The sequence below is a fragment of the Hordeum vulgare genome, chromosome 7H (genome assembly GCF_904849725.1).
Source record: "Hordeum vulgare subsp. vulgare chromosome 7H, MorexV3_pseudomolecules_assembly, whole genome shotgun sequence".
In the NCBI taxonomy this organism is placed as follows: Eukaryota; Viridiplantae; Streptophyta; class Magnoliopsida; order Poales; family Poaceae; genus Hordeum; species Hordeum vulgare.
The window spans coordinates 517,402,041-517,428,672 of NC_058524.1; the positions used below are offsets into that span (position 1 = coordinate 517,402,041).

The 26,632-nt window shown below is 49.9% G+C and overlaps 1 protein-coding gene across 2 annotated transcripts; it reads right to left on the minus strand.

Annotated features, from left to right (window-relative positions):
• Positions 1–11,912: 11,912 nt before the first annotated feature.
• Positions 11,913–20,311, minus strand: LOC123412133 (amino acid permease 3-like). 2 transcript variants are annotated; one of them, XM_045105085.1, is made up of 5 exons: positions 20,012–20,311; positions 13,591–13,824; positions 13,365–13,458; positions 12,906–13,263; positions 11,913–12,829 (listed from the first exon to the last, which is right to left on the minus strand). In XM_045105085.1, exons 1-5 carry the CDS (start codon positions 20,142–20,144, stop codon positions 12,176–12,178), a joined length of 1,473 nt encoding a protein of 490 aa, XP_044961020.1. In that variant the 5' UTR covers positions 20,145–20,311; the 3' UTR covers positions 11,913–12,175. The 2 variants fall into 2 exon arrangements, with proteins under 2 accessions (XP_044961020.1, XP_044961019.1); XM_045105084.1 differs by lacking the exon at positions 20,012–20,311.
• Between the last annotated feature and the right edge of the window lie 6,321 nt (positions 20,312–26,632).

The window sequence follows — 26,632 nt, forward strand, 5'->3', positions numbered from 1 at the left end:
TGATGGCGCTCCAGAGGTTGGTGATGACCTTGTCTCAGCAGGGCTCCGCCCGAGCTCCGTAGAAACGCGATCTAGAGGAAAAACCGTGGAGGTATGTGGTCGGGCTGCCGTGGGAAAATCGTCTCAAATCAGCCCTAAAACCTCCGTATATATAGGTGGGAGGGAGGGGACCTTGCCTTGGGGCTCAAGGAGCCCCAAGGGGGTCGGCCGAGTCCAAGGGGGGAGGACTCCCCCCCCCCAAACCGAGTTGGACTTGGTTTGGTGGGAGGGAGTCCCCTTTCCTTCCCACCTCCTCCTCTTTTTTTTTCTTCTCTCTTGATTTTTTCTTCTTGGCGCATAGAGCCCTTTTGGCCTGTCCCACCAGCCCACTAAGGGCTGGTGTGCCACCCTCAAGGCCTATGGGCTTCCCCGGGGTGGGTTGCCCCCCCACCCTCCCCCCCCCCCCCCCCCCCGGTGAACTCCCAGAACCCATTCGTCATTCCCGGTACATTCCCGGTAACTTCGAAAACCTTCCAGTAATCAAATGAGGTCATCCTATATATCAATCTTCGTTTCCGGACTATTCCGGAAACCCTCGTGACGTTCGTGATCTCATCCGGGACTCCGAACAACATTCGTTAACCAACCATATAACTCAAATACGCATAAAACAACGTCGAACCTTAAGTGTGCAGACCCTGCGGGTTCGAGAACTATGTAGACATGACCCGAGAGACTCCTCGGTCAATATCCAATAGCGGGACCTGGATGCCCATATTGGATCCTACATATTCTACGAAGATCTTATCGTTTGAACCTCAGTGCCAAGGATTCATATAATCCCGTATGTCATTCCCTTTGTCCTTCGGTATGTTACTTGCCCGAGATTCGATTGTCAGTATCCGTATACCTATTTCAATCTCGTTTACTGGCAAGTCTCTTTACTCGTTCCGTAATACAAGATCCCGCAACTTACCCTAAGTTACATTGCTTGCAAGGCTTGTGTGTGATGTTGTATTACCGAGTGGGCCCCGAGATACCTCTCCGTTCACACGGAGTGACAAATCCCAGTCTTGATCCATACTAACTCAACTAACACCTTCGGAGATACCTGTAGAGCATCTTTATAGTCACCCAGTTACGTTGCGACGTTTGATACACACAAAGCATTCCTCCGGTGTCAGTGAGTTATATGATCTCATGGTCATAGGAATAAATACTTGACACGCAGAAAACAGTAGCAACAAAATGACACGATCAACATGCTACGTCTATTAGTTTGGGTCTAGTCCATCACGTGATTCTCCTAATGACGTGATCCAGTTATCAAGCAACAACACCTTGTTCATAATCAGACGACACTGACTATCTTTGATCAACTGGCTAGCCAACTAGAGGCTTGCTAGGGACGGTGTTTTGTCTATGTATCCACACATGTAAATGAGTCTTCATTCAATACAATTATAGCATGGATAATAAACGATTATCTTGATACAGGAATTATAATAATAACTATATTTATTATTGCCTCTAGGGCATAATTCCAACACTGACTCCTTCCAAGCAGAGGTATCCCCATTATCAAAAGCTTATTTATGGGATCTACATGACTGCAAAGAAGGTGGCTCACTATTTCCAAGACCACTCGGTGTCTTTCGTTTCCGATGCTCCGTTGTCGGAAATCCTCCACAGTCGAGACGCATCAGGCCGAGTGGCAAAGTGGGCTATGGAGATGTTATACTGCGACATCAAGTTTGAGGCCAAGAAGGCTATAAAGTCTCAAGCCCTGGCTGACTTCATAGCAGAATGGGTAGAACAACAGCAACCAACTCACATCTACTCGGCTCATTGGACTATGTTCTTCGATGGGTCCAAGATGCTAAATGGCTCCGGCGCTGGCGTAGTGATCATATCCCCGAAAGGTGATAAGCTTAAGTATGTGTTGCAGATACATTTCGATTCCTCCAACAATGAGGCAGAGTATGAAGCTCTCCTTTACGGATTGCGCATGGCCATCACACTCGGCGTCCGTCGCCTGATGGTCTATGGCGATTCAGATTTGGTGGTTAATCAAGTGATGAAGGAGTGGGATGTCAGGAACCCCACCATGACTGCATACTGCAATGCAGTAAGGAAGCTCGAGAAGAAGTTTGAAGGTCTGGAACTTCACCATGTTCCGCGACTGAAGAACCAAGCAGCTGATGAGTTGGCAAAACTCGGATCCACTCGGAGACCAGTCCCGAGTGATGTCTGCCTCGAACACCTACATCTCCCTTCGGTGAAAGAAGACCCCTTTACAGAGGAACAGGTACAACCGAAGAGCTCAACGGATCCGACTGAGGTCAAGGTCCCCGCTATGGTTGATTTGATCACGGACATTCTTGCTATCATCCCCGATTGGACTGTGCCGTTCATTGCATACATCCTGAGGCAAGAATTACCAGAGGACGAAGTCCAAGCGAGGCAGATCGTCCGCAGGTCGAAGTCCTTCACCGTCATTGATGGCTAGTTGTACAAGGAAAGTCTTTCGGGAGTCCTTCAGCGATGCATCTCCCCTGAAGAGGGACAGTTAATCCGGGAAGAAATTCACTCGGGAACTTGCGGTCATCACGCCTCCTCAAGACCAATCGTCGCCAAAGCATTCAGAGCTGGCTTCTTCTGGCTGCAGGCGAATGAAATGGCAAAGGATATGGTCGACCGATGAGAAGGCTGTCAGTTCTATTCGAACAAGTCCCACAAGCCAACATCTGCGATGAAGACAATCCCTCTTGTTTGGCCGTTCGCAGTGTGGGGATTAGATACAGTCGGTCCGTTCAGAACAGGCCAAGGGGGATTCACTCATCTATTGGTGGCAGTCGACAAGTTCACCAAGTGGATTGAAGCCAAGCTCATCAAGAAGCTCGACGCCCTTACGACCATCAAATTTGTCAGAGACATCATCTCCGGAGTCCCGCACAGCATAATCACTGACAATGGCACAAACTTTGACTCGGACAGATTCAAGGGTTTTTGCACAGGCCAAGGTATCCGAGTGGATTTTGCATCTGTGGCGCACCCTCAACCAACGGGCAAGCAGAGCGGGCGAACGGACTTATTCTTCAAGGGTTGAAGCCTCGACTCCTGTGAGAAGTTGGACATGCCGCCGGTGCATGGGTCACCGAGCTGCCTTCGGTGTTGTGGGGCCTCCGCACAACTCCGAATAGATCTACAGGGCGATCCCCGTTCTTCCTCGTTTATGGAGCAGAGGCAGTCCTTCCGAGTGACTTGCTTCACAACTCTCCACGAGTCGAACTCTTCTCCGAAGCCGAAGCGGAGCAGGCCAGGCAAGACGGAGTGGATCTACTAGAAGAAGAGCGCGAGATGGCACTGACTCGCTCAACAATTTATCAACAAGATCTGCGGCGATTTCACGCGCGGCACGTCAGGAGTCGCACATTCCAAGCAGGCGACCTGGTGCTCCGAGTGGACCAGCAGAGGCCTCACAAGTTGGCTCCTGCCTGGGAAGGACCCTTCATCATCTCTAAGGTGCTGAACAATGGAGCATATCGACTCTACAACCTCGACACGGAAACGGACGAGCCGCGAGCATGGAACGGAGATCTCCTGAAGCGCTTCTACACGTGATCGCCGACGGAGGCAATGTAAAGAACAAGTATCATTGAAGTAATACAAAGCAGACTGATTTTTCGCAGGTCCAGAATTCTTCTGCATTTGTAGACTCCGGTCTAAAAAAATCTCTCCGAGTGTGCGCTAACAGCCGCACTCGGGAACTTAGCTGCGATCCAGAATCGTCTAAGTAAAAAATTATCTCCGTGTGTGCGCTAACAGCCGCACTCGGGGACTTAGCTGCGATCCAGAATCGCCTAAGTAAAAAATTCTCTCCGAGTGTGCGCTAACAGCCGCACTCGGGGACTTAGCTGCGATCCAGAATCGCCTAAGTAAAAAATTCTCTCCGAGTGTGCGCTAATAGCCGCACTCGGGGACTTAGCTGCGATCCAGAATCACCTAAGTAAAAAATTCTCTCTGTGTGTGCGCTAACAGCCGCACTCGGGGACTTAGCTGCGATCCAGAATCGCCTAAGTAAAAAATTCTCTCCGAGTGTGCGCTAACAGCCGCAATCGGGGACTTAGCTGCGATCCAGAATCGCCTAAGTAAAAAATTCTCTCCGAGTGTGCGCTAACAGCCGCACTCGGGGACTTAGCTGCGATCGAGAATCACCTAAGTAAAAAATTATCTCCGAGTGTGCGCTAACAGCCGCACTCGGGGACTTAGCTGCGATCCAAAATCGCCTAAGTAAAAAATTCTCTCTGTGTGTGCGCTAACAGCCGCACTCGGGGACTTAGCCGTGACACAGAGTCGTCTAAGTAAAAAACTCTCTCCGAGTGCGCCCTAAAAGCCGCACTCAGGGACTTAGCTGCGATCCAGAATCGTCTAAGTAAAAAAGCTTCCTTCGAGTGTATCCTCGAGATCCACTCGGAGGCTTAGCAGACCCTCATTGAGGCTCATGTGGATGTGAAGACAACTGACAACTACATGAGTATCAACTCGCTCCGAGTGCGCACGGGATGCCGCACTCGGGGACTTAGCTGCGATCCGGAATCGCCTAAGTAAAAAAGCTTCCATCGAGTGTATCCTCGAGATCCACTCGGAGGCTTAGCAGACCCTCACTGAGACTCATGTGGATGTGAAGACAACTGACAACTACATGAGTATCAACTCGCTCCGAGTGCGCACGAGATGCCACACTCGGGGACTTAGCTGCGATCCAGAATCGCCTAAGTGAAAAGATTCCTTCGAGTGTATCCTCAAAATCCACTCGGAGGCTTAGCTGACCCTCATTGAAGCTCATGTGGATGTGAAGACAACTGACAACTACAGGAGTATCAACTCGCTCCGAGTGCGCACGAGATGCCACACTCGGGGACTTAGCTGCGATCCAAAATCGCCTAAGTAAAAAGCTCCCTTCGAGTGTATCCTTCAGATCCACTCGGAGGCTTAGCAGACCCTCATTGAGGCTCATGTGGATGTGAAGACAACTGCCAATTACATGCTCCGCATGTTTGCCATTGGCTTCACCAAGAAACGCTAAACAAAAACCACGAGCCAAAATCGTTTCAGAAAATAAACTTGGCGAAAGAAGAGCAAAATATTTGATTCGAATTCAAAGTTGCATCTACGATAGTCGGCTCGGTGTGGATCAAGCTTATCCACACCGAACCACGAATGTGACCGCCAACAGCAGTGGCCCAAGTTTGATACAGATACCACTCGGCATACCGAGGTAAAGTTTTTCAAGCGTCATCAGGACTGGCACCGGGACTGGCAGGCTCCACAAAGGTCTCAAGATCGATCCCGTCCGCGATACGAGTGGCTGTCTCGAGGAAGGTCTCCATGAAATCTTCGAATCGAAGCTTCTTGGTGTTGGCGACCTGCAACGCCTTCAGCTTTTCTTCGCGAGCTTCCTTGCAGTGCACTCGGACCAGCGATAGCGCCACGTCTGCACCACAACGAGCGGCAGACTTCTTCCATGCCTGCACTCAGTTGGGACGTCCTCCAGCCGAGTGATCAACCCTTCTATTTCCTGCCGGGAATCGTCTTCGGGCCATAGCTCCTTGTCGATCCGGCCGATGACTTCTCTCAGACGGCCGATGAAAGGCCCCACTCTGCCAAGGCGAATATGTGCTCGGAGCATGTCCCGATTGGCTTCGTCGCCGAGTGGAACATTCGGAACAACCGACCGTTCAATGTCGGCTGCTTCAGCCTCAGCGTCCAGACAAAAATCTGCAAAGAAAAGAAGAGCAGAAAGTAAGCGCAGAATGAGTTACGACATCAAGAAGCACTCGGCAAGAAGCTTACCACCGAGCAGTGCAATCATCTTCCTTTCCCAGTCGTTGACATACTTCTCCTACGAAATGCATCGACGGTTCATCACCTTCATCTGGCCCATCAGTTCACTTCTTTGCTTGCCCATTTTCTCAATTTCGGCCACCAATGCCTTGTTGGTCTCCCGGGACTCCTCCAATGACTTCTCTCGGTCAGCAAGAGCCCCCTTCACACCAGCCAACTCATTCACAGCCGCCTCCAATTCCGTAGCAAGCTGAACCTTTTCAGCCTTCAGAGTATTGTACGCGGACCCCATTTCGCAAGTCTTCTGCCAAATCAGCGCAAAGGGAAGCTCAGACACATTCAACAAGGAAAACAAACAAAGCTCAAAGTTCTTTAGACCCCTGCCGATGCAAGCACTCGACAGCGGTCTCGGGGACTACACCCAGTGGGTTCACTAAGAGTGACCCCACTGGCATGAAGCTCGAACAGGCCGGCCCTATTGAGCTACATGACAAACAGACAAATCTACGAGAATGCTATAACCCGACCTGAGTAACACTACTCTCGGGGACTACATCCAGTGGATGCACTCCGAGTGCCCCCACTGGTAATATTCGGGCAGACCACCTCGGATCTGCTCAGATAACGGGAAATACATATAAAGACAACTGCCAATGCAAGCACTCGACAGCAGTCTCGGGGACTACACCCACTGGGTTCACTCTGAGTGAACCCACTCCAAAATAATCCTACTGTATCCGAGTATATCACTTGGACACCCAGTGGGTTACAAGAGGGAAGTAAAAACTTACTAGCGCACTTACTCGGATATCGTCTCGGAGCTCCAAGCTTCTCTTGTACAAAGACGCGATGGAGTCGTACGCTCCCTTCGCATCACCCACCATCAACTCCACCTGCACCATGGCCTCCTTGGCAGCTCCCACTTGGTCTTCCGGGAGGTGTCGGGCGTCGTACTGGACTATTGACGGGCCTGGCACAACAGAAGACTCCTTGGGCATCCCAAGTCCCGCTCCAGTCGGTTCCGCCGCGAGGGACACCGCCTCAGTCGACGGCATCGGCTCGGTCGGCGGCGCATCCACGGTGGGAGCAGCAACAGATGGAACAACCTCAAGGACACGCGCCAAAGTTGGCTCTGATCCCCTTTGGTCGTCCTCCTCCAGATGAATCACCTCCGAAGGAAGCTCGACTGAACAACATGAGGTTGCAGAAAAAGGGCAAGATTAAAGACAGCACTCGCGAAACAATAATGCAAACTCTCGGAGTCGTCACAACGTACCTTGCTAAGATGTGGCAACGTTATCCGCATCCATGGGATCATCGTCCTGGCGCGGCAGAGAGGTGGCAGAGGTGGCAGCTCTGTCGAGTAAAATCCACTCGTCCGATAAGCATGAGTTCAGTCAAATATCGAATGAAGATGGGAGAACAAGACACTTACGTTGAGGCAACTGGAACAGCGATCCTCATCCGAGGCAAAGATTTCCGAGGCTTGGGCCCACTAGGTTTGGCCACCTTGGACGGTTGGTCCGTAGGCTCAGCAACAGCGTCCCTGGTCCTCTTCACGCTCTGAGCACTCGGAGCCACGGGAGGAGCTGGCGGAGCACTCGGAGCCACGGGAGAAGCAGGCGGAGCACTCGGAGCTGCTGGAGGAGCCGGCGGAGCCGCGGTTTCGTGACGGCGCTTAGTACGAGGCTCTGATGGTGGAGGTGGCGAGCTCTGCTCCCCAGCCTCCCCCTCCTCCTCTTCAGACTCCTCCTCCGTCTCCCCACTGTCGGAGACGTACTCGGCGCTATCCGCGCTGCCCTCCTGGTTGTCCTCCTCTTCCTCAGCGGGATTCCCGTTCGAGACGGGAGAATACCAGTTGGTCCACTCCTGCACAAGATACAGTCGACAACGTCAGACACCAAGCGGCGACACAAGAAAAGCGATAAATCTAAGAAGATTGAAAGCACTCGACAAGATGCGCTCACCTCATTCGGAGGAGGGTTGTCGACGCGGAAGGGCCTCACTCGCCGGGCTCCTTGGGGGTTGTCGCATGCGCCTGTGATGCCGCGGACCCACGTCGTCACCGTCTCCCCGGTCACGTACTATGGGTGAGTCCGAGTGGAATCCTCAGGCCCCACATAGTGCCACATGGCGTGGTGTCGGGCTTGCAGCGGCTGGATGCGCCGACCCAGAAAGGTCTCCAGCAAGTCCGTGCCGGTGACTCCCTTGCGGACGACGGTTATTAGCGCGTCGACTAGAGGCTCGATCTGAATCTTTTCTAACTTGGAGAGCGCAAGTTGTCTGGGAGGAGTCGAACGGTCTAGGCTAAAGGGCGGCAACCCAGTCGCAGCATTCGGACAAGCTACGTCCTGGCAGTAGAACCAGGTCGACTGCCAGTTCCTAACTGACTCGGACAACTGGAGAGGGGGGTAGCTACTCTTTGTTTTCTTTTGGAAGCCTAAGCCCCCGCAGAGCTGGAGGAGATGGGTTTTGTCGTCCGACTGGCTAAGCTTTTTGACAGTCTGAGACCTAGCGGAGAAGATATACTTAAAGAGCCCTCAATGAGGGGACATCCAATAAAGCACTCGCACAGAGTGACGAATGCGGCGAGATGGGCTATCGCGTTGGGAGGAAAATGATGGAGCTGCGCCCCGAAGTGATTCATAATACCTCTAAAGAAGGGGTGGGGAGGCAAGGAGAAGCCCCTGTACACGTGGCTGAGCAGCAAGACGCGCGCTCCCTCCTGCGGCGTCGGCTCCGTCTCGCCCTCCGCCGGCAACCTCCACGACTTGTTGGCAATCATGCCTTGCTCCACCAGCTCCAGCAGGTCGTTCGCCGTCACCGAGGAGGGGAGGAAATCCCCCTGGATCCAACCCGCCAGTAGTGCTCGCTGTCGCCGCTGAGCAGGAGCCACCGCCTTCTTCTTCTTCTTCTGCGACTCGAGCTTGCTCGTCTGCCCCTTTGTCATGGTGGAGGTAGCAGATCCGCAGAGGAGGAGAGGAAGGAGGAGGCTTGGAACGCGCAGTGAGCTACGGGAGAAGCGGGGCGAGTGCGAGTGACAAGGGCAGCGCAACAAGAAACCCCCGCCGGAGAGGCTTAAATAAGGTTCCGACTGGGTCACTAACAGGTGGCCCCGAAATCTTATCCCCCGACCGGCTGCTGCGATATTAGTGGAGAAGATAAAGGCGCGGTAATCGAGGCGACAGAAACTACTCGACGACGATGTCGACATCCCCGATGAGCGCGCGGCAACCGAAATTTGAAGATCCCAGAAAATCCGCCGCTGTCAGTTTGACCGGTCACATTGAAAGATTCCGCGGAAGCACTCGGTCCCTGACGGTTCGTTTCACTGGTATATTCACTCGGATCACTGGTCGAAAGGATAAAATGGACCGAGGCTAACAACGACAAAGTCACGTCCTTACCAGTCGGATCCGTACTCCAGGTACCACTTCGTCGCTCCAACCCGATCCATTCGGGGACTAATGATGGGGTTATAGTCCCAGGGTAGGGTCATAGGCCTGCCCTATAGGTCCTACCCAAGGACTACCCTTCACAGAGGGCAAGGCCCTTAGACAGTTCCGACTAAACTAAGGACCCCCCATCATCCAGTCGGTGACGAGCATTCGGAGCGTATTTATCGTACCGACTGAATTCCACTCTGTACATCGTAACCTCCCGGGAGGGCAACGGTCGTACGTTTTCATACACCATTATTAGCATTTAAGACATACGTTACCTGTAACGTAGGCATTTATTCGCCACTACTCCACCCCTGTCCACCGAACTGTTGTGAAGGGCAGCGCACATTATATAAGCCGCCCTTCCCTACTGGTGCAGGGGTTGGCATTTACTGTAATCCTATATTCCACTCGACACTAAGCTCCCAAGAGCACTGAGACGTAGGGATTTTACCTCCACCGCAGAGGGGCCTGAACTCATACAACCTCGCCATAGCTAAGGCTCTGCCCATCCTTTCGTACCCTATACATCTACTGTCAGACTTATACCCACGACAACGGACGTCACGAGGGTTTCCAGAATGGTCCGGAAACGAAGATTGATATATAGGATGGTTTCATGTGGTCACAGGAGAGTTTCGGGCAATTTCGGCAGTGTACCGGGAGTGACGAATGGGTTCCGGTAGTTCACCGAGAGGGGCCCACCCACCCGGGAGTGAGCCCAAGGCACTAGGGTGGCGCCACAAGTCCTAAGTGGGCTGGTGGAGTCAGCCCAAGGGGCCCATGGCGCCACATAAGAAAATACCAAAGGAAAATAAAAGAAAAAGGGAAAGAGGGAGGTGGGAAGGAAGGGGAGGACTCCTCCTTCCCAAACCGAATTGGAGGAGGAGTCCTCCTCCTCCCTTGGCCGGCGCACCCTTGTGGCCTTGTGCCTCAAGGCTAGCCCTCCCCCTCCCTCCTATATATATTGGTGGTTTAGGGCTGATTTGAGACACAAGTTTGCCACGTGCAACTCAAACCTATACCACGTAGTTTTACCTCTAGATCGGATTTCTGCGGAGCTCGGGGGAGCCCTGCAGGAGTAGATCATCACCACCACCGGAGCGTCGTCACGCTGCCGGAAAACTCATCTACTTCTCTGTCTTGCTTGCTGGATCAAGAAGGCCGAGATCATCGTAGAGTTGTACGTGTGCTGAACGCGGAGGTGCCGTCCGTTCGGCACTAGATCGGAACGGATCGTGGGACGGATCGCAAGACGGTTCGTGGGACGGATCGCGGGACGGTTCGTGGGACGGTTCGAGGGACGTGAAGACGTTCCACTACATCAACCGCGTTTCTTAACGCTTCCCGCTGAGCGATCTACAAGGGTACGTAGATCTAATCTCCACTCGTAGATGGATATCACCATGATAGGTCTTTGTGTGCGTAGGAAAATTTTTGTTTCCCATGCAAAGTTCCCCAACAGGAGCAAGGAGGCGGAGACGTCATCGAGTTGTACGTGTGCTGAACGCGGAGGTGCCGTCCGTTTGGCACTTGATCGAGAGTTCGCTAGACAGATCGTGATAGGATCGCGAAGACGTTTGACTACATCAACCGCGTTTCTTAACACTTTCGCTAAGAGATCTACAAGGGTATGTAGATACAATCTCTCCTCTCGTAGATGTGCATCTCCTAGATTGATCTTCTTGAGCGTAGGAAAAATTGTGTTTCCCATGCAACGTTCCCAATACGAACCTCCTTGAAAGCTTAAGAGGTTGAGGAAATCTCACGTCGCCCAGCCCAGCCGGTCTTCGGCAGCTATTGGGGATGCTAGTTTTGGATCCTCCCAGGATGCCTTCCCCCTTCAATGGAGGAAGAGGCCACTGTCGCATAGGTACTTTGCTTGATGCTTTTAACATAATAACTTTAATCCATATGCCGTTTCAACCTCGTTTATGTTTATGCTTTATATAGCCCCCAACATCGTCTTCCCGAGGAGGTGGATTCGGACAACGTTGTTCCACCGGCCGAACTGGCCGAGAGTTCTTCGGGATTGGAGGTCCCTCCCATTCCCAGCTCATGGTGAGCTAGGAGGGGCTTCGTCGCATTAGGCCCCTCATGTGGTAAGCACATAGGGGCTTTCTCGCATCAGGCCCTTCCTGTGAAGGATTTGAACACCAGTGGCTGGTTATGTCATATTTCTCCTAACCATCCAACCTCAGATTGGTTCGCCGCAATTGTGGGTTGATTGCACACTACTCGCACCTACACAAAGTATATAAGCCTAACTTGTTTTTTTGTCTCCAAGCCAATTGAGACAATATGATGTCTTTTTTCTGCTTTTTTTTACATAAACCACATAACTAGGCCAAGGAATGTTTTAGAGAAAAAGGGCATCAAAAACTGAAAAACAACAACCAACAACCAGCAGCCTGTTGGCAAGGAACAAGGAGCAAGCGACATGGAACGCAACAACAAAGACGATGTTATTTGGTGTCAGGTGGATGAGATTAAATTGTATCTCATCCAGATGAATTCTAAACACTTTGTACTTTCTTTTGGTTTTTGTTATCTATTTTTCTTTTGTTTTTACGCGGTAAAACGGACCGACGCACATGACATGGGCCGCGTGGCACCACCGACCCGGGCGCCCACCCGGTCCAGTTAAACACTTGAGCATTTCCAATTTTTGTGTGAACTCAAGTTTCTGTACATAAATTAGCGAGGACCAACATCTGCAGCCTGTAGGATAGGATGATCTATAAATCTCTCCCTTCCTTGAGTTTCTGAGCAGCACAGCCCGGCGTAACACGGGATAAACCCCCCACCGACGCACCCAGCCGACGATGGTTTCTCATCATCACACATAAACAAAAACAAGCATTGTTGGCGACCAATTATTCCACAAGATGCGAAAACTCCCATCCTCACGACTTGGTCTTGAACGGGACGTAGTTCTTGAGCGACTCCGTGACGCCCTCGATGGACGCCACCGCCGCGGCGAGCGACACCAGGAAGCAGAGGAAGCTGAGCGTCTGCAGCGCCACCCACCTCGTCGTGTACCTCTGTATCCCCCGCTGCCGGATGTACATCTCCACGGGGAAGTAGACGGTGAGCGGCCAGAACCCGATGGCGCCCAGGAAGCCGAGGATGTCGTTGAAGAAGGGCATGAGGATGGCGAGCAGCGTGCTCACCATCACGAACGCCGTCCTCCACGTCAGCCTGAAGAGGTTGAGGTTGAACCCGAGCCGCTTGCCGGCGGCGACGCGGTGCTCCCGGGTGATGAACCCGGCGTTGGGCCAGGTCGCGGCGGCGAAGTTCTCCACGGCGGCGAAGATGGGCTGGCAGAACACCTGGTATGCGCCGACCAGGTGCACGACGATGCAGACGTTGGCGAAGTCGATGAGCCAGTAGGGCTCGTAGAAGCCGAAGCCGGTGAGGATGTTCCCCTTGGCGCCGTTGCCGAACGCCGCGTAGCCGAGGCAGCCGCACAGCATGTAGAAGGCCGTCGTGGTGGACACTCCCACCAGCGTCGCCTTCTTCATCGTCTTGTTCTCCGCCGGCGGAGACCTCACCGTGTCCTACAACAGGCTCATTCTGTCAGACTTTTCTTTCATGTTCACTTCATACATCATCAGGCAGGCAGCGCTTGCTCACCTGGATCTCTATGAGGATCATGGAGTAGGAGTAGGCGAAGGCGATGTCGCCGAGCGCCTGGAATGCGAGCCAGATCTTCTGGGCGGAATCGACGTCCACTCCAACCTCGGTGCCGGTCAGGGTGGACTTGCCGGTCGGACCCGATATGGTCTGCGCCAGGGAGAGGCCGACGGCGATGGAGGCGTAGGTGAAGGACATGACGGCGGCGAGGATGGAGAGCCACCACAGGTCGTGGAAGTTGGGGACCTGGGAGAAGAAGATCTGGACGACCCCGAACACCACCATGTACATGGAGTCGTACACGCCGCAGTCGGCCGCCCGGCCGTTCTTGTGGAAGCAGTTGGCCTTGTTGATAGCACTGTTGTTGACGATCATCCATGCATCCATCCAGTCAAATGTCAAAACACAAAATCTAGATACATTGGAAACTTTGTCGGATGATGAATCATATCGACTTACGCCGCGCTGATGGACGCTGTGATCGTGTACCCGATTGCAGTCCCGACCAAGTTGACGTACTGGAAAACGCCACAGGCCCACACCTGCCAGCGACCTGCACAGTGCACACACACACACAAAGCAGTACGCCAACATGGTTAGAGCTGCGATGCCATCTCCAAATTTGAATTCGGAAACGAGTTCCTCGGTGGTCAGATGGGTTACATGAGAGAGACACGAGACTTACTCAAGTAGGATGCGACGGCGTCCATGTAGGTGTAGTTTCTCTTCCCGGTGAGCGGATCGCCGGTGCGGTAGCAATCGGCGAGGAGGCCGGAGGTGTAGTAGGTGATTGCGGCGAACAGCATCAGGGTGACCGGCCCGACGACCCAGCCGAGCTGTGCCGTCGCCCAGGCGAGGGAGAGCACGCCGGAGCCGATGACGGCCGTGATGATGTGCGCACTGGCTGTCCATACCGTCCCTGCTCAACAAATTGCATAAACTGTCAGTCAGTGCCTGGAAAACTCTTGGAAGTTTTAGTACTATTCCGTCACTGTAATTGCTGTAGAAATGTTACGGTTACACTTACAAAACACTCCGCATTTTGATAACATCTAGCACTAATAAAATCTACCGATTTTCGCAAGGAAGATAGAATGACGATTTGCACTACAGTGTGGAAATGTCAGTAAGAAGTCATGAAAAAAATCATATGTATATTACTACATTTTTGTGACATGTATGAACCTAACAATTTTGATCCAAATTGTTCCAGTTTTGCATGTTATACAAAGAAGTAGTATGATAGTCTCAAACATATTGCAAGCGTACATAAAAAGCATCTACAACCGCAACATGCAAATCCGGTGGGCGCGTACGTGGACACTGATAGGTCACACCTTAGGGTGTGTTTGGTTTCAGTCACCAACTGGAATGGCATGGGTCGGACCCGTTCCGAGGCTCTGTTCCTGTGTTTGGTATGTAACTGAAACTAGAACCAACTCGTTCCCACTAAGGGAATATTCGGGCCAGATGCGGAATGCGCTGGTACCTCCAAATTGGAGAAACCACGCGGAACGGGTCTCGCTCTCACTCTAACTCCTCACCTCCGATAAATCCGGCTCCTCTCTCGTCTTCCCCCCCCCACACACACACTCGATCTGAGGAGCAGATGTGACGGCGCCGGCGGCCCGAGATGTTGGTGCCTAGCGGTGGCCCGAGCTGCTGGTGCCTCACGGCGGCGGCGGCCCGATCTGCTCGTGCCTGGCGGCGCTGTCCCGAGCTGCTGGTGCCTCACGGCGGGGACGGCCCGATCTGTTCGTGCCTGGCGGCGGTGGCCCGAGCTGCTGGTGCCTCGCGGCAGCCCGAGCTGCTGGGGCCTCGCGGCGGCGAACGCCCGAGCTCTTGGTGCCTGGCGGCGGCCCGAGCTGCTGGTGCGTGGCGGCGGCGGCGACCAGGCATGCTGGGCTGCACTTCTTCACCAAATTATTATTCCGTCCCACCAATCAAACGCTCAAATATAACCATTTCATTTCATCTATTGTTTCAACCAAACATATGAACGTAACCGACCCATTCTAGTGGAATGGAATGTCATGGAACCATTCCATTCCGTTCCACCTCGTTCCCCAACCAAACACACCCTTAAATAATGCATTCTACTACCGAACATCTCAAATGGGAAACTTCAAATCCATATTATTACATGCAACGTAGATCTAATACCAAGGGGAGCTCGTCTAGCTTCGTCGTGCCCATGTCCGGTGGCCTGCTGCGCCCCTCGTAGTGTCGGTCCGGATGTCAGCGAGGTAGAGTAGAACATGCGACACTAGCCGGCTCACGGGAGTCAATCTCCCGCCGTCTTCCATGCCCTACTCTTCCTCGTAGGAGCCCGTGACCTGGACGGTGTCGGGGACGTCAGGTCGATGACGGATCCTTCTAGGAGGAGAAGATGCCGACCACGACACGGTTACGGCACCCGCACCCGTGCATTATACGGGGCACCGGAGAGTGCGACTCCGCCTCTCCAACGTCCACCGCCGCGAGGGTCTTCGCTGCTCACATGGCGGGCATGTCGCGCCAACAGAGGGGTTGCGCGTTTGCCACGGTGTTCGGACGCCAGACGGATCGCACTGTCTCCGGTGAGACAGCGACGCTGGATCCAGGCAACGGCTGCGCTCACGTAGTGGATTGCCAATGCTGCGAGTCGAAGTGCTGCCGAACGGCGGTTGCCTCCCGGGAGCTGCGGAGCGCAAGCCAGTCAGCCATCTCCTCCTCGGGGCCGCGTGGGATGAGCTCGTGGTCGACGAATCTAAAGGTGAAGGACTCGAATCCGCTGCCCGCCATGCCGGAGAGGGCCGAAGATCGCCGTAGGTGAGCCTGGGTGGCGGGTGGGAGTGGAGGAGAGTAGAGTGAAGTGGCTACAGTTTGGTCCGGAGAGCGAATGGAGACGAATATATGTGGGATTGATGCGGGCCAGCGCGGGCTAGGCGGATGAGCCCGGGCTTCCCCATATCCGCGTCATATTTGGGCTGGATATGAATCGGGCGTTTGAGGCCCGTTTTAGGGGTCCGGTTGGATTTTTTTTTTTGGCCGATGAATGACGGGGCGGTCTGTTCGGACATTTGAGACGGGTATGAGGGGTCCGGCTGTAGATGCTCTAACTTGTTTTATGGGTAGCACACAAAAGGGCGTAATTTTAGCTGAAATTTGCATGTTTATGTATGAGAAGTGCATGGATGATTCCATGAACATATGAACCAAGTTTGGAAAACTTATTTGTAAATGTCAAAAAAAAATTCAAAAAAAAAGTCGCATGCATACAATCTTCACATTATACGAGTGCACGCAGAAAGTTTCAAGAAAAAAATATCTTCTTTTTGGTATGTGCAAAAAAAACAAAAAATATGTCATGTAACGTTATTTAGAAGCACTAGAATTTGTGAATTTTCGAGGCAAAACAAAATTAGACTTTGGTCACGAAAATTTGTGTGCCGCACCCATATTGTGAAGATAATGTGTGGAATTTTCATTTTTCTCTTGAAACTTTAGAACATGTTTCAAATGCATTCTTAAAAAGTGGGTTCATATGCCCATACGTGCAGGTCGTGCCCTCTCGTTTATGCAAGCTAGCATAGAGTGCAAAACATTCTTATATTGTGAAACAATGGGAGTAGTAATTTACGTGCTCAACATTTTCTGGAAGTTTCTCGAATAAAAGTGTTTTGTGATGAATACTTCTCGAAACCTAGAGGTGGACACACTCTTGCAGGATATCACAAACACTCGAACGCACCAACATTTAAAAATATAAAGAAGTAGTAGATGCTATTTAAATTATGCAGCCCTCGGGGTAGCCTGGCCTTGGGTCATTGGCCCTGTCCCCGACAAAAAGATTATTTACTTGTGTCTGAATAAAACAAAGAAATCTATACGTCGGAAAACCCACCGAGGTGATTTTACAAAAAAAGTCCTTACTGTTTATGACATTAAACTCGTAGTATATATTAAATATTTTTTTAAATACTCATATCTTTTAAACCGTAACTCCTACATGGAATTTGATTAGAAAAATATGTAGAATTTAAATATGATATTATTTTATCTGTTAAACGTTTAATAAAAATACTATCTAGGGTGCAATCTTAATAAATAAGTCATTATTCGTCTTTCTTTCATACCGGTACTCATCCGGGTTGGGAATGAACACGTCAACAAATCAGGATTAGAGATGAAACTGAAGGTCACTTGACTGATTCTTTGTACGTATTAAATCTACATGCAAGCCATGTTAAAATAGAAGACCTGTGAAATTTTGAACTGCATTTTTGTAAGATAAGACCATCTTTATTTGTATCATAACTATAAATTCTCAAATTATAGACATTTTTTATAAATTAAGAGCGTGCGCCTTGTGGTATTTCTTTCTCCCGTTGCAACGCATGGGCCCTTTTGCTAGTATAAATAAAGAGTCCAGTGAGTAACAAGATATGATACTATATTATTCCCTCCGTTTTAAAATAAGTATCTCATACTTAATACAATTTTGTATTAAAGTTAGTACAAAATTGAAACACTTATTTTAAAAAGGAGGAAGTATTTTGTATTTTCTCTGTTCTAAAATAAGTGTTATTGATCTAGTGCAAAATTTATATTAATTTAATACTAAATTTGCGTCACTTATGTTAGAACGAAGGAACTATTATATTAATGCATTAAGTTAAGGGATTTCCTTAAGTTAATAAAAAAAATCTAGCATGATCCTTGATTTAGTCTCAAGAAATAAACTAATAAAACCTTAATTAGAACTAGCCTTGAAAAGAGCCCTTAAATGTAAGAGAGTGATTTTTTTATTTGCAACAGAATTGTAAGTTTAAAGTTCAACTCAATTGAACAAGATTTGCTCACAATCACGAGATCTTAAAAGGAGGTAACATGAGTATATCTTTAACCCATGTGTGTCTACATTTCAAAAGGTCTAGCTCCTCAAGATTATCTTGTTAATGTCAAAAGAAAATCCTGACCTTGCCAATAATAATAGAAATGCTTAGGCCCCCTTTGCTTCGCAAGATTCCATGCAAGCAGTAAATATGTAACGGGGGAGGCCGTGGGCCTTCGTTGATTGTGCTACTAGCTATTTGTCTTTTTTTTTCATTGTTCAGCTGCAACGAGGTTGGGCTCACAGCAAATGTCAACACAAGGCCTCATGGATGTCCCTTGACGACGGGCCGAATGATGTGCGTTTGCTTCCCGCCGGCCAACTCCAGTCTCCAGGATATGGAATTGAGACCTTTGTTTCTTCTCATGGCAGGGGGAGAGGATATTGACTTGGGAGTAGCTTTAGCTAGGACAAAGATGATATTATATTATATACTCCGTATATCGAGTCATGGTTTGGTTGCTGTGGCGCGTAGAGGCGCGCGCCGGAAGGTCAGAGACGGCTGCTCATCGATCGCATCGGTGAGCTCATCCGCGCAGACTCCGCGGGCCTCTCGACGACCATACCGTATCTCAGACGAGCTTCTCGAGTCAGACGACAGAAGCAAGCCCATCTTTTTCCCGCTCCTCCTAGTCCTACCCCATGCTTGCCCATAGGAGTAGTATCTGCCCCGTTGAAAATAATCGAAAGGATGTCCGCGCCTCCATGCTCACGACCGGCTTCCAAACGTCATGGGTCAGATTTTGCGTCAAAGTTCATATCGCCTCCATTAACGGTGCTTATCGTGTGTCGTGCAGGTAGTGATATTGTTTCCATCCCCATAAAATTGTCCGATGGAAATGGAATTGGCTGAAAGGGAAACCTGGCCCAGTCGCGTGAGGGAGACAGATTCTGCCGGGTAAGAAACCACCAGCAAGAGTGCCATCCCCGACCCCGAAGAGGGGTTTTCAGACTGGAAATCTGATCGAGTTGGTGAGATTGACGGGTTAGCAGTCAACACACAGGATGAACAATCAGGAGTCAGTCATGACCTCATTCAGTCTGACCGTCTACACCGATGGCCTACCAGCATCTCTTGTCAAAAAGGCTAGCTAGGGCGGATAGTACTAATTTTTCTTCCAACACGTGCAGGCCAAGGAATCTGTAAAGTGGCGGTAACGCACGCGCATGCCACTGCCGGTCAGAGATGCGCGCCGGTAATTCCGTGTGGAGCATCCACGCTACCCAGACGCTGACAACGGCAATCAGCCGACGTTTCTTCACAGTAAACTGTTTTGTAGCTCACTCTGGTTATTTTATTTTTGACGCTAGCTAGTAGTATTACGGTGAAGCATTCTGCTGTTACGGCGACGGAATAGGAGCACAGCTGTTCACCGTGCATAGGAGCAGCGGTAGAATAGTCATCCACGCCACGGTGAACAGGTGTGCCGTTCTCCCTCCGGTCGAGTTTGACCCCGTGACCCCGTTGGACCGATATGCAGCGCCCATGCTTGAGAGTTGAGACCATGTGAGCGCTCGTCTCTGCTTGATGAGCTAATAATTGGTAGAATTCTTTCAAAAAAGAAAAGCTAATAATTGGTAGAAAAATATTGGTGTCGAGACAAATCTAGCTGGGACGTGCACGTCAGATGGCATGCTTGTTATTTTTCTTTCTTCTTCTTCCTCTCTGTCTGATCTCTGATGTGGTGTAGGAGTAGGTCGCAAGCGTACGGTTTTGGAACGAAACCAAAGAAGACCGAGGGAGGCGCGACAACCGTCCAACCCTTGCGAGCAGTAGTAGGACATGCCGGTGACCGTACGTAAACACGTTTGACCGGCCAAGTCCAGCACCCTCCCCATGCGAGCATGATAGTAGTTTAGTTTCTTCCGCCCACCGCGAAAACGAACAAGAAAACAGCTAAACTTTCCGGCATCTCTCCGCCTTCCTCCTTTCGCTGAACACAATCGCGTGCGCGCGGTCCCCCACAGCGGGAGGCAAATCCACACCCGAACTCCGTCGTGCCAACAGCGCGGCACATGCTTCCCAGCTCGGCAGCGGCGACACAACACGACCGTGGCGATATCGCAAGCACAGAAAGGCGGCCGCGGCCGGCCGGCGGCAGGGTTTTGGCGTAATGAAAAGCTAGCCGAGCTCAACCGGACACATGATAAGCGTGCGTGCCCTTGCGCAACTTTGCTGCGACGCGAGTTAAAGGAGGTGATTAGCTGAGCTGAGGATGCTGCTGCTTACCTGTTCGCCGCTGCTTGCCGTCGTCGTCGACGTCGACGTCGCCGCCCTGCCCCGGGGGAGAGGGGTAGTACGCCTCCCCGGCGGCGGCGCCTTTGCTGCCGTTCCGCGCCGCCATCTCCACGTCCTTGGTCATCTCTCCGTCAGCGTTCGTGGTCTCTCCCCTTCCTCTCTCCCCCTTCCTCGCTCCCTCGCCGGGTCTCTGTCTGCGAGGATGGTAGGTGCGGCTGTCCAGAACGAGTGAATGACAATCAGAGAGAAGAGCCGCTCGGTTCAGAGTGGCGTTTCTCCTCCCATCCTGTGCTGGAGTATATATATAGCGGAGGAGGCGAGGGGCACGGCCGTACACGCGCGTCTGCTATCCTAACAATTATTCCCCTTTATCCTTATTTGTTCACATCGTAGGACACTGGAAATGCACGTCCTACGTACGCCTTTCCACGGTCGTTTCGGGGTTCCAACAAAGCTGCCAACTTACGTGGGAGAGGTCAAATGTTGGTGCTTTAGATCGGCTTGGTATATTGGTAGTTTATTGTCTTAAAGGGGGGCATCTTTTTTCCTTCATCCCTTAATTAAGAAACGAGAAAGTTGTCCTCATACGAATAGATCCAACACAAAATCAGCCCCAAACATTTGGGTCACACCAATGAAACCCCGACAACTTGAGCGGATATAAGAACATCTACAAACGGGCATCTCAAAGACCCCAAAACCAATGATTGTCAAGAACCGGGGTGACGGGTAGCCCAAACAAATGATTTTGAGACACCTCGAGAACAAATCCATATCTCGAAACAACAAGATGCAAATTAACTTATCAATTTTCTACAGATGTGTTAGAATCTTCGAGATCATCAGGTGTACGCGCAACTTCTGAGTGATCTTCTGAGCCACTGTGAAAAGCAAAGATCTCATGTTTAAATTATGCACTTGAAATAAATTTTATGTTCAAGCTATATATTTTTGCTACCAACAAATGTTATTATGAGCGATACTCACATTTATGATGAACGTGCATGGATTTACATGGACTTGATAGTTCGAATTTGAGGTGTGTGACTGTCGGAAGCGACATATGAGTGGTTATCATGCCCCGTCCACAGGCCCGCTTGGGCGCTTTTGCGAAAGTATAAGGGGCCGATTTGCCAAGTCTGGTTGTGGATGCTCTAACGATACGTACAAGACACATATGAGCCCACATTTGTAGCCAATACAATTGTATCATGGAAGCACATCTGTCTCCCCTTATCGCTCTTGTCATCGCACTTGCTAGCTTCTTCTTTACGATACCCGATTGAGGATGAGCGCCATACTTCTTGCATTTGTCCCTTGAGCGTCTTTTTCAAGGTACATTCAATCATTTTATCGGTGTTAGCATTCAAGTTAGATATGTATTAGACAAGCTTGATGAGGACCATGTCCCCGAGGTTAGGAATCGATGCAACATCATCACTCTCTATAGACTCCAATGAATGTGTGGCATCAACGTCTAGATCAACGCCCTCCTCATCAGTGGCCACCTGACAAGGCTCCAAAGGAGGTGAAGCGGGCGCCCAAGCAACGTCTGAGGCACAAGTGAGTCCACCTTCTTGGTGTAGTTGTTGTCAACCACATGCATCAATATCTCAGACGCAACAATATCATCAACTATAGATACTACCTCAGGAGCCACCATTTTTTCAGATGGTAGAGGTGAATCATCTTTAGCACACGAGACGATAGGTGAGTCAACCTATGCTCTGACACGGGCGAAGCAGGGCTCAAACATAGCTCTCAAAGTTTAACTAGGACATCCTATACTCTCACCCCTAGCATTTCCTCTCCAATCCCACACTACTATCTCGCCTTGCACAATCTGTTGGGTAACGTAGCATAAATTCAAAATTTTCCTACGCCATATTCAGATCTTCCTATGGAGAGACCAGCAACGAGAGAGGGGAGAGTGCATCTTCATGCCTTTGAAGGTCTCTAAGCGGAAGCGTTGCTAGAACGCGGTTGATGAAGTCGTACTCGCGGCGACTCAGATTGCGGTGTGATTCCGATCTAGTGCCGAAACACGGCACCTCCGCGTTCAACACACGTGTAGCCCGGTGACGTCTCCCCCAGCTAGATCCAGCAAGGAGGAGGGAGAGGTTGGGGAAGATCTCCGGCAGCACGATGGCGTGGTGTCGACAGAGAGACGAGGTGTCCCGACAGGGCTTCGCCAAGCACCGTGGGAGAGGAGGAAGAAGAAGAGCAAGGCTGCGCCGAGAGAGATGGAAAAACTGTATCCTCAAAGGCCAAAACCCCCTGCTATATATAGGGGAAATGGAGGGTGGCGCCCCCTTTAGGGTTTCCCACCCTAAAGGGGGGCGGCAGCCCTAGATGGGAAAGGGGGGTGGCGGCCAGGAGGGGGAGAGGGGGGTGGCGCACCCCTGGTGGGCCTTAGGCCTACCAGACTTAGGGTTTTCCCCCCTTTCCCTCTCTAGGCGCCTTGGGCCCCTGGTGGGAGGCGCACCAGGCCACTCTGGGCTGGTTCCCTTCCACCTTTTGGCCCATGTCACCTTTTGGGGCTGGTGGCCCCTCCCGGTGGACCTCCGGAACCCTTTCCGGTGGTCCCGGTACGCTATCGGTGACGCCTGAAACATTTCCGGCGTCCAAACCCGTCCAACCTATATATCAATCTTTACCTCCGGACCACTCCGGAGCTCCTCGTGACGTCAGGGATCTCATGCGGGACTCCGAACAACCTTCGGTAACCTCGTATAACAATTTCCTATAACCCTAGCGTCATCAAACCTTAAGTGTGTAGACCCTACGGGTTTGGGAATCATGCAGACATGACCGAGACACTCTCCGGCCAATAACCATCGACGTTCCCCATCACAGCGGGATCTGGATACCCATGGTGGCTCCCACAGTTTCCACGATGATCTCATCGGATGAACCACTATATGAAGGATTCAATCAATCTCGTATACAATTCCCTTTGTCTCTCGGTATAGAACTTGCCCGAGATTCGATCGTCGGTATACCTATACCTTGTTCAATCTCGTTACCGGTAAGTCTCTTTCCTTGTTCTGTAGCACATCATCCTGTGACTAACTACTTAGTCACACCGAGCTCATTATGATGATGTTCTACCGAGTGGGCCCTGAGATACCTCTCCGTCACACGGAGTGAGAAATCCCGATCTTGATTCGTACCAACCCAACAGACACTTCCGGAGATACCCGTAGTGCACCTTTATAGTCACCCAGTTACGTTGTGACGTTTGATACACCCAAATCACTCCTACGGTATCCGGGAGTTTCACAATATCACGGTCGAAGGAAAAGACACTTGACATTAGAAAAGCTTTAGCATACGAACAACACGATCTAGTGTTATGCTTAGGATTGGGTCCTGTCCATCACATCATTCTCCCAATGATGTGATCCCATTATCATGACATCTAATGTCCATGATCAGGAAACCATGATCATCTATTGATCAACGAGCTAGCCAACTAGATGCTTGCTAGGGACACGTTGTGATCTATTTATTCACACATGTATTACTGTTTCCTGTTAATACAATTATAGCATGAACAATAGACGATTATCGTGAACAAGGAAATATGATAATAACCATTTTATTATTGCCTCTGGGACATATTTCCAACACAATCATGCTTGTCGCCAAGGTATGCAAGATGAATATGATGCACTTCTTCATATGTCACGTGGACTCTCATGCTTTCACCTCCTAGAGCCAACATTGTCAATGGAAAATTGATTTTTCGCTACAAATATTAATTTGATGCCTCTTTGGCCCATCGTAAAGCATGTTTGGTTGTCCGTGGCTTCACACAACACCTAGTGTTGACTTTTATGAGACATTTAGCCTAGTTATCAAGCCAGTAACTATACGCACTCTCCTCTCCCTCGCCCTATCCAAATCCTGGTTTATCCATCAACTTGACGTTAAAAATGCATTTCTACACGACAATGTTGACGAACAAGCATATACTCCCTTCATCCTAAAATAAATGTCATTAATCTGATGCAAAATTTATACTAATTTAGTATTAAATGTGCGGCATTTATTTTGGAACGGATGGAATAGTCAACAACCTTCTGGATTCATTGATGCCCGTTCTCCTAAACTTGTATGAAGTCTACAAAATTCGTTTTGTGGTCTTAAAGAAGATCTACGTGCATGGTTTCAACGCTTTGTCAGCTTTGTTGAATCTAAGTGTGATGCCCCTCTCTTTGTTTTTCATCACGGTGACCACACTGCATATTTACTTCTACGTCGATGATCACTACTAGCACCGAATTCTCTATGAAAGACCTTGGTCTTCTTCATCGTTTTCTTGGTAAATCTATTACTCCTACTGCTTTCACTTTTCATCTATCACAACGTCAATACATCCTTGATATTCTTTCTTTGTGCTCGCATGGGTGATTGTAATCCTGCTTCTACTTGTATTGACACTAAACTCAAACTCTTCACCACTAAGGTTCTTCAATTGCTGATCCTTTTTAATATCGTAGTCTTGCTAGCGCTCTACAATATCACTCCCACATACCATAAATCTCTTGTGTCGTGCAATAGGTATGCCTTCAAATGCATGATCCACCCGAGCCTCATTTTCTTCTTATCAAGCATATTCTTCACTATCTCAAAGGTACACGTCTCGGTCTTACAGTTTAGACCTCCTCTAATCATAATTTTGTTGCCTATTTGAATGTTAATTGGGCTGGATATGTCCGGATACCTACCGTTCTACGTCCGGGTTCTATATACTTTTTAGAGATAATTTAATTTCACTGTTGTCACATCAACAACCGACAGCCTCTCGCGCGAGTGTCGAAGTTGAATATTGTGTTGTTGCTACTGCACTGGCCAAGACTTGTTGGATTCGGCATCTTCTACTCGAGTTAGGCTACTGATACATCCATTTTGCATCATGCTTTCATGTTGATAATTATTGATTTATGGGTTGTTATATTACTTTGTGGTACCATATTTATGCCTTTTCTCTCTTATTTTGCAAGGTTTATTTGAAGAGGGAGAATTCAGGCAGCTGGAATTCTGGACTGGAAAAGGAGCAAATCTTAGTCCACTATTCTGCACATCTCCAAATGCCCTCAAAATTTACGTGGATTTTTTTGGGATTATATAAAAAATACTGGGTGAAAGAAGTACCGGAGGGGAGCTACCAGGGCGCCACAAGCCCTGCCACCGCCACCCCCCTGGTGGCGGATGGCAAGCTTGTGGGCTCCCTGACGGCCCACTAGCCCCCCTCTTTTTCTATATGAAGGGTTTCGTTCCAGAAAATCAATCGGTAGCTTTTTCGTGGTTTCGCCGCCGCCACGAGGCGGAACTTGACCAGATCCAATCTAGAGCTCCGGCAGGACGATCCTGCCGGGAAACTTCCCTTCCGAAGGGGGGAAATCGTCGCCATCGTCATCACCAACACTCCTCTCGTCGGAGGGGAGGCATATTCATCAAGATCTTCACCAGCACCATCTCCTCTCCAATCCCTAGTTCATCTCTTGTAACCAATCTCCGTCTCACGACTCCGATTGGTACTTGTAAGGTTACTAGTAGTGTTCATTACTCTTTGCAGTTGATGCTAGTTGGATTATTTGGTGGAAGAGTTTATGTTCAGATCCTTGATGCTATTCATTACACCTCTGATCATGATTATGATTATGCTTTGTGAGTAGTTACTTTTGTTCCCAAGGACATGGGATAAGTCATGTTGATAATAGTCATGTGAATTTGATATCCGTTCGGTATTTTGATATGTTGTATGTTGTTTTTCCTCTAGTGGTGTTATGTGAACATCGACTACATAACACTTCACCATACTTGGGCCTAGAGGAAGGCATTGGGGAGTAGTAAGTAGATGATGGGTTGCTAGAGTGACAGAAGCTTAAACCCCAGTCTATGCGTTGCTTTGTGAGGGGCTGATTTGGATCCACTAGTTTAATGCTATGGTTAGACGTTGTCTTAATTCTTCTTTCGTAGTTGCGGATGCTTGCGAGAGGGGTTAATCATAAGTGGGGTGCTTGTCCAAGTAAGGGAAGTACCCAAGCGCCGGTCCACCCACATATCAAACTATCAAAGTAACGAACGCGAATCATATGAACATGATGAAACTAGCATGACTGAAATTCCCGTGTGTCCTCGGGAGCGTTTTTCCTCCTATAAGACTTTGTTCAGGCTTGTCCCTTGCTACAAAAGGGATTGGGCCACTTGCTGCACCGTTGCTACTACTTGTTACTTGTTACTTTTCGCTTGCTACGTTTCACCTCACTACACCATTGCTTGTTACCGCTACTTTTAGTGCTTGCAGTTATTACCTTGCTGAAAACCGTTTATCAGAGCCTTCTGCTCCTCGTTGGGTTCGACACTCTTACTTATCGAAAGGACTATGATTGATCCCCTATACTTGTGGGTCATCAAGACTCTTTTCTGGCGCCGTTGCCGGGGAGTGAAGCGCCTCTGGTAAGTGGAAATTGGTAAGGAAACATTTATATACTGTGCTGAAATTTATTGTCACTTGTCACTATGTAAACTGTTCCTTTGAGGAGTTCGTTCGGGGTATCTTCACCACGAACGGAAGCACGAGGAGTTGTTCCTCAACCTGAG